Source organism: Leptinotarsa decemlineata, unplaced genomic scaffold (genome assembly GCF_025532065.1).
Source record: "Leptinotarsa decemlineata unplaced genomic scaffold, Ldec_3_MD MMD2_tig00000882_RagTag_RagTag, whole genome shotgun sequence".
NCBI classification, from domain to species: domain Eukaryota; kingdom Metazoa; phylum Arthropoda; class Insecta; order Coleoptera; family Chrysomelidae; genus Leptinotarsa; species Leptinotarsa decemlineata.
The window spans coordinates 8,696,355-8,704,597 of NW_027412556.1; the positions used below are offsets into that span (position 1 = coordinate 8,696,355).

An 8,243-nucleotide genomic window follows, 5' to 3' on the forward strand; every position below is an offset into this window, starting at 1 on the left:
ATATATAAAAGCTTGAACATAGCTTGTGGGAAGTGATAAGATGCGCGAAACGCGCATCGAGAAACATTATTTTTGTTCTGATAAGAGAAAAGGATTTCAATAGATTAATTCCACGCCAGAGGTGGCAAAGTCTACTTGTCAATTCAAATGGTATTTTCATCTTCTCCTTACTCAAATAAAATGGATTGCTGAGGAATGAACAAATTAATGTCACTGTGGATATTTTCATATTCCGATTCAATGAGAAAAGTTTGGTTGCTTCACAACAATAGTCAATAAACTTTTATGGATATTGGAACAATTCCATTTATGAAATACTTTTAATAGTCCAACTTCCATAATTGTGATGAATTCAATTGCAATTTGATAACAACTATATTGTGATATCTCTCTTATTGAGAAATATGTTTCACCAATATTAAAAATGCAGACCACAATTCAGGTGGTAGTTTTGGCAGCGATTGCTCTATTTCCTGGTAAGTAAAATACATATCGAGTTTGATGAATACCCACATTTCAGAGTTATCCCAATTGCCCAATATTACAAAATTTTTTCAAGAATATATTCTGGCCCAAGATCCACAAAATTCAGGCAAATTCTTCAAAAGAGAGGAGTCAGCTCTACTCTAACGGAACGGGCTCCAAGAATATGTGAACCATAGTATCTAGAGGAAAAACTAGAACATCTTCAAGTGACCTTCAGATAGAATGGGTGCAGTGTACTCGAGATCAACAAGGCCATGGAACTGAAGTTCCACGGTTCAAAATCCTGGGGGAGGCTCAGCTGGTTGCACGTCACAGACAGAATTGGAAAACTTTTGGGGAAATACAACATTGAAATAGTTTTCAAACCCATCAGGGAATTACAACAAATCCTCAGGTTGGCTGAAGACAAAGAGGATCCATTATCAGCAGTAGGGGTAAATCGCATACTGCGCACTTATGGGAATGTATACGTCGGAACCACCAAATGATTCATGGGATTCACAGGTCGGTTGTGAAACCCGCACCCACTGAGGAATATCACATGATTCTGTTTGAAACCACAAAACCCATTGCCCCAAGCAATGTCTTCTGAATGGACAAAAGCGGCTGATTGAACTATCATCATCCTCAGTCGATCTTCTTCTGTTAAAGCACTTCTGAGGGAAGTCGTCATCATGATTTCTCGTCGAAACATGTGTCAAAAAAAAGCATTCATTATCCACCATCAGTCAGCACTGTTTCGACCCACCTATTTCTCACCAGTGATACAAGACTGAACCACAAATGAATTGTTAGTCTCAAATAACCTCAACGGCTAAGCCTCAGAAAGTTAAGGTCATACTTTCTTCACGAGGTACAATCCTACTTCATTCTATATCTTCCGAAATTATTTTTTATCGTAATTCTATTATCAAGAGCAACTCTTTGACTCAGTTATTTGTATATTGGGTATAATTCAAAATCAAAACAATTTTGCATTGATACCTAAAACTTTCATGGCAAACATTTTTGATAATTTTACTTCTCTCCCTCCAACTCCTTTAACTCCTACTTGTACGTTTCTATTTTACTGGTTCCAGATTGTTCAACTCTTGATGATGAAACTCCAAGTCTGAAAAACTATGGACTCCATCGAATGAGGTACCAGAAAGTACCTTACGTAGTTTCTATCATTCAAAATAATAATCACATCTGTGCGGGGACGATCATTGAGAAAAACTGGATAATCACATCTGCACACTGCGTAGAGAGGCAGATTAACCTACAAATCCAAGCTGGACTAGTTAATTTGATGAATCCTGGGAAACATCTACAGAAGAGAAGAGTTGAGGAGGTGTTCATACATCCTCTTTACGTTGACAGGTAAATATTTTAAAACACTTGATTTTCTCAATCAAAATATGTGGTTATTCAACATTTATCTCCATTGCCAATTAAAAAACTATGATCTTCCTCCCATTCTTTGTCTTCCAGCGCACACAGATAACTTTTAAAAACTCGTTTCTAGTTCCTTCCAAGTTTCACCATAATAACCACTGTGAAATATATTTTCAAAACAGATAGATCTTCTGGCTTCCAACTTCTCCATTTCTATACAAAAATATGGGAAACTTACAGAAATCAATTGAAGTCAAAGTGAATTATTCACAAAGATACGTATATCATGCATAGGAATTGCTTTCAGGCATATACTGGAAGAAAAACATTGAGTTACACGAGAGAAAAAGTACTTTTTGAACACCAACTACCATATGAACACTATAGAAATAATACTTTTTTCTATTCATATATACTATATGAAAACTTTCCCTTTCATGAAACACTGTCGTCCCCAATGCCGGACATTTTATGATTCGGAATAAAACACTTGTCTTAATGTCTCTTCAGCACCAATCTAGCAAACATCACAAGATGAAGGTCTCCTCCATTCAAAACATCATGTCATTTTGAGAAAAGAAATCTCTCGTTATATTCTACGTTATATTCGTAAAACACAACAGCAAGGTGAAGTAACTTCCCTCAATGTTATTATTCCTAATAAATAGCCTACTCAATGTCTTCGACAGATAAAAAGTAGATCTGTAAGGTTACCATTTTACCGTCACAAAGACCACTTCGAAAAAGGTAGCCACCAAAAGGCCTGTTGGACATTGTTAACAGTTGGTAGCAAAGGAAGCGGTTGTCTACAAATTCCACCAAAACGGTGGTAGTCTAATAAGTAATATTCAGGTGTTATCCTCAATAGAAAACTCATCTGAAACGTCATTCCAAAAATGTAAAGCAGCCAGACTTTCCGTATGGACATGTCGAACGATCAGTGCAAAATATTCGAACTCGGACTCCAAACAGATACAGATGGCCACAAAAATCCTTGTAGACCTGACGCCTCTACAAAACTGCCTGGAGAGAGAGGCTAGAAGGACTGCACACAGAATTGTGACCTAATGCTTCCAACTTTCAACCACAATACGTCTCATACAGTGCTGCTCCCTAGCATAAAAGAGATGTGATCCTCCAGGGGATGAAGGTAATATTGAGAGTAGAAAACTGTTGGTTTACTGATTTATCAAAAACCTTTGCAGGCTCTGCTTCAAGTGTATACAGTTTTAAAACAGAGATATCATACTGGCTAGGAACCTATGTGGCGTTAATACAAGAGGAACTTTTTGCTATCGATTCGTTTGTGGAGAGATTTGACAGAATCCAACCTCATACATAAATCGATGAAAATATCCTTAGATAGTCAAACGGTCCTGTACGCTCTTGGCTCTCACCAAGCAATATCTAAGTTGGTGGCGAACGCCAAAAGAGACTCTCCTCGATAGGATGACTCAATAAATCATCTCTGGTCTGAATTCCTGGTCACACTTGCCTGGAAGATAACAAAGCTGCTGACATCTTTGCAAGAAAGGGTGCTGCAAGTGGTGTGATCGGATCAGAATCTATTATTGGCATCGTTTCAGGCTTCGCCACACAAACACTGAACAATTGGACCGCAAAAAGAAATACGGACTTCTATCAAAATCTATCAGAAGTGGTCCATTGAAATTATTATGATGGCAGGGGGAACTATGTTGTTGGGCATGTCTACTTACAGGTCCCTGATGTCTGCAAAGTCTTGGAATTCAGGAAGACAGTACGTGTTATTTCTGTTTGGAAAATTATGAAATAGCAGAGCACATCTTCCATGCTCCTGCTCTTCGTCAACTTCGTCAAGAAGCTGGATTTATTTGGTCGGATGGACGGTCAAACCTAATCTAATCATTCCATGAGTGGCAACTTTTTAATTTTTTCTAATCTTCAACAGTAATTAAAAGTCAGAACTCCTTGAGTTGACATAAACTAGGCCTTCTTGGTAGTAGTACAGATACTTCCCAACTTTATCAACAATAATCTAGTGGTAAACCGTAGAAATGTTGAGAATTAAGTGAATACCGAATCTTTCTCCATGATAATGATTGATTTCTCTCTGTTTCAGAAACGTGTCTATGCAGTATGATGTCGCTCTTTTACTGCTCGAGACAAAACTCAACTTCAATATAGCTGTTGAGTCTGTTGGTATACTCACTCCTAGTCAACTGGAAAGTCTCATAGAGCATCAAGAACCTGCTCTCATCTCAAGTTGGGGCTGTAATGAATCTGCTGATGCGGCTGTATCTAATACATTATTTTCTGGAACTGTAGATTTACTCAGCAACGAAGGTTAATTTTTCCTCAGTTAACGCATCTGAAGTTCTATACTGATTTTGTTGGTTCAAATCTGTTTTAAAATCTGTTTTTCCGTTAATCAGATCAATTTATACTAACTAGCATGTTTTATGAACGTAGTCACTTGAAACAGACTCATATATTTTTCACTTTCAACAGTTCATCTTGAGAAACAGCTCTTAAAAATATCACGAAAAAAAAACGTTTTTTTTATTCTACGTTCACAATGTCTCAATTGACGGAAGTTTCGGCCTGGTCACCAACTGACACGTCAGGTGCAAAAAAACTTAAAACTGAAAAAACACCATATGTACCAGTGTTACCATCTATCTCCTCATCTCACTCAGAAATCCATTTCTGGCTGACCTTGATACGACGTCCATTGTATAGAGGCGATAGCTTGTATAATAGGTCCGCTATTTCTTTCAAATGAAATACACTACTTCATCTATGACTTATAATAGAAATATTTTAATTGTTCATTGCCGAATCACCCTCAATTTTGAAGTGAAATTCATTTGTGAGGGACATTTTGGATGACAGTGATACAATTTTATTTCGAAAGAAGAAGAAAAGTTCAAAGGCACTCAAAACCAATCCATATCTTTGTTATTTCATCAAATTCCCGATAATTTGGGAATTGAGTGTAACTCAAAATTATGTGGATGTAATTTGAACTCCCAATCACTGGAGAACACTGTTTGGAACCTTTGGTGAAGTGATGAATATTACTCGAGTTCAATCACAACACCAAACCGTTTCAATCACTAAGTGATCATCTTCAGGAGAAAAATTGAAATTATGGTGTAGAAATATTCGTTACTACAACAAAGGTTCCAAACAGTACATCACAAATAACATTCTCCTTTAATTTTTTAGAATGTGCGAAACTTTTATCAACCAACAATGAGGTCATTTCTGGAGTTCAGCTTTGCAGTTCAACGGAAAATTCAACTATGTTTACTGGATACTTGGACAGTGGAGGCCCCTTGGTGATAATGAATAAGTTAGGAGGTTTCATCATACACGGAAAACAAAATAGGAATGAAAATCAACCATCCCTTTCCTCAGTTCATGCCAGCGTCCCATCCATAAGAAGTTTTATAGGATCCTATATCCCACATTTACTTCCTGATGACGATCCGCTAGCAAGAGATATGATCACCACAGACGATTTCATCGAAATCGATTTGGTTTTTCAATCGGTCCATTCACCTCAAGGAAACAAGCTGTTCAGAATATCTTTCAACTTCAGATATCCTCAACGTTGGAAAGCTGGGAATTCACTGGAGGATACATGTAGGAGCGATTATGATGAAAGCTTGGATAATCAAGAAGAATGGATATTGAGTACAAAGGTTATCAAATCCGATGTAGAACAAAGAAGAGGGTATAATTCATTCTTCCCTAACTTCAAATTTGATATTTCTGCATCGGTTCCCCGAAGTGTGTGGTAATTTTTCATAGTCTAATTGATGAAGGTTATAGTTGGGAACTAATAAAAATTAGAATTTCACGAAGTTTTTTATTTCTTCATAGATGAAGAACATTGTAGAATAGTTCGGTATTACTGATGGAGCTACCGTGTAACGAAACGCTCTTGGAATTAAATTTGATGTGGTGATCATATAATCATCATGGTTTGTTTTGATGCATATTCTTCTGAAATGAAACTTCATCCTATATAAATTGGTGGTCCCTATGGAAATTGTACCACCGCCTCCTTGGTCCATGCGGAGTGGGCATCACTGAGGCTAGGTGAGAAAGGTGACCCCAAAGTGAGTAAATCTATTTAATCTTCCGTAGAAACCTGTAAGGGTTCATTGTGGCACACAACTATTCAAACCAGGCTGCATGAATACAGTTTCCTAAAAGAGCTCGCACGTAAAGTGTAGCCATCCAAGCCATACCTGTGGAATATCTTCTGTTATATCTTCTATGGCAGTCGTAACGACATACTGACGAGATTACAGTTGATTGATCGATATTGAGGTAAAATTCCTTCGTGAAGAATAACGTCCTTCGAAACCATATTATAATTTCCGCTATCTAATGAGGAACTGACCCTCATCAGTCTAGAACTATCTTCGCCAGTTAAGTAATACAAGTTTGTGACTTGGGAACTAGATCTGTTGTGACGTATTTCAGACAGACGCCCTATCATGACTGCTCACTGCAAGTATCAGCTAGTAGACGACCTCCTGATTCTCTCAGAAACCATGTATCATCTGGGCTGATATGTGCATCTGTCTTCTGACGAATATTCGGCTATCTTCGCGTGTTAGGTGAGAACACGAGTTTCTGGCTTGGGAACTAGGTCGGTTGTGATGCAATTCATCATGGTTGCCCACTGCAAGTATCAGCCAGTAGACAACCTCCTAATCCTTTCAGGAACCATGTATCATCTAGGCTGATATGTGCATCTGTCTTCTGAGAAATATTCGACTGTTTTCGCCAGTAAGGTGAGAATACGAGTTTGTGGCTTGAGAACTAGGTCTGTTGTGACGTATATCAGACAGGCGCTCTATCTTGGCTGCTCACTGCAAGTATTAGCCAGTAGACAACCTCCTAATCCTTTCAGGAACCATGTATCATCTAGGCTGATATGTGCATCTGTCTTCTGAGAAATATTCGACTGTTTTCGCCAGTAAGGTGAGAATACGAGTTTGTGGCTTGAGAACTAGGTCTGTTGTGACGTATATCAGACAGGCGCTCTATCTTGGCTGCTCACTGCAAGTATTAGCCAGTAGACGGCTTCCTGATCCTCTCAGGAAACATGTAGCCATCTGGGCTGATATGTGCATCTGTCTTCTGAGAAATATTCGACTGTCTTCGCCAGTTACGTGAGAATACGAGTTTGTGGCTTGAGAACTTGGTGTGTTGTGACGTATGTCAGACAGGCGCCCTATATTGATTGCTCACTGCAAGTATTAGCCAGTAGACGGCCTTCTGATCATCTCAGGAACATGTAACCATCTGGGCTGATATGTGCATCTGTTTTCTGAGAAATATTCGATGGTAACCATAACGATATTGTGAACAGATATCTCAATTTCCAAAGAAGCTGTTCCCAACCACAGCAAAACGTTAATTGAAGCTTTTGCATCCATGAGAAAAGTACTGATGGACTGGACATTGCTGAATGGAAGTTCTCTGAGCATACAACTGAGCAAAATTACTTAAATTTACTTAAATACATCTTTCAGATAGTTACACCAATCAGCTTCTTCAGTTTTAGCAGATATAATTTTGAAAAAAAAGAAAACAGAAACTTAACGGAAATTGAGTAAAGTCCTTTGTATTCTCATAGATCCTATGTCACTGTCATCACCTAAGTGATTTATTATGTGTAATTGGACGTCTGGCGTGACATGTTTCTATTGATAAAACCCCACCCACCACGCCAGCACAAAAAAATTGACTCCTGATGCGCGTTTGGCTAAACAAGTAAGCCTTCCCATCAGCAACATCATCATCATCATGATATCAACTGTGAATGTGAAATACTACGCATGAAAATGAAGAAAGCAGTAAACCACCACATCCTTAAATATTTGAAAGGCTTCAACATCTTTAGCGATCAACAATATGGCTTTCGAAAACGAAGATCAACAGGCGACTTTTTATCGTATATCATCCATACTTGAAATAACGCAATCAAGAAACATGGTGGGTCAAAAGCTGTTGCTCTTGATATTTCTAAGGCCTTTGACCGTGTGTAGCAAGACGAGTTTCTGGCCAAACTTCGATGCCATGGTTTGTCTCATCATTTTTGTGTATGACTCTCCAGCTTCCTAAACAACAGTCCCTGCAAGTGGCTCTTGATAGATATCTCTCGAATAATTTTACCATCAACGCAGATGTTCCCCAGGGATCCATATTGTCTCCAACCCCATTTTTATTGTATATCAACAATTCAATGGAAAAAACCAGGATCACAATATCTTGCTTTGCTGACGACAGAACACTTGTCTCGTCCTTCCATTTGGATTCCAGGACATCGGTTGTGGATGCACATCTTCACCGGTAGAAGGAGGTTGCATATCTTA

At 38.4% G+C, this 8,243-nt stretch overlaps 1 protein-coding gene across 1 annotated transcript; it reads left to right on the forward strand.

The window, feature by feature from the left end:
* Positions 1 to 320: 320 nt before the first annotated feature.
* Positions 321 to 5,710, forward strand: LOC111510532 (trypsin-7). Its single transcript, XM_023166450.2, has 4 exons — positions 321 to 476; positions 1,566 to 1,848; positions 3,965 to 4,188; positions 5,074 to 5,710. The coding sequence occupies exons 1-4, from the start codon at positions 425 to 427 to the stop codon at positions 5,649 to 5,651; spliced, it is 1,137 nt and encodes a 378-aa protein (XP_023022218.2). The 5' UTR covers positions 321 to 424; the 3' UTR covers positions 5,652 to 5,710.
* Positions 5,711 to 8,243: the final 2,533 nt, after the last annotated feature.

What these genes read in the sequence shown, in the direction of transcription:
- LOC111510532 (XM_023166450.2), top strand. Translation starts at nt 425, where the DNA reads ATGCAGACCACAATTCAGGTGGTAGTTTTGGCAGCGATTGCTCTATTT. An exon ending in CATCCTCTTTACGTTGACAG is followed by an intron (nt 1,849 to 3,964) that starts GTAAATATTTTA and finishes TCTCTGTTTCAG; the next exon opens with AAACGTGTCTATGCAGTATG. An exon ending in AGATTTACTCAGCAACGAAG is followed by an intron (nt 4,189 to 5,073) that starts GTTAATTTTTCC and finishes TTAATTTTTTAG; the next exon opens with AATGTGCGAAACTTTTATCA.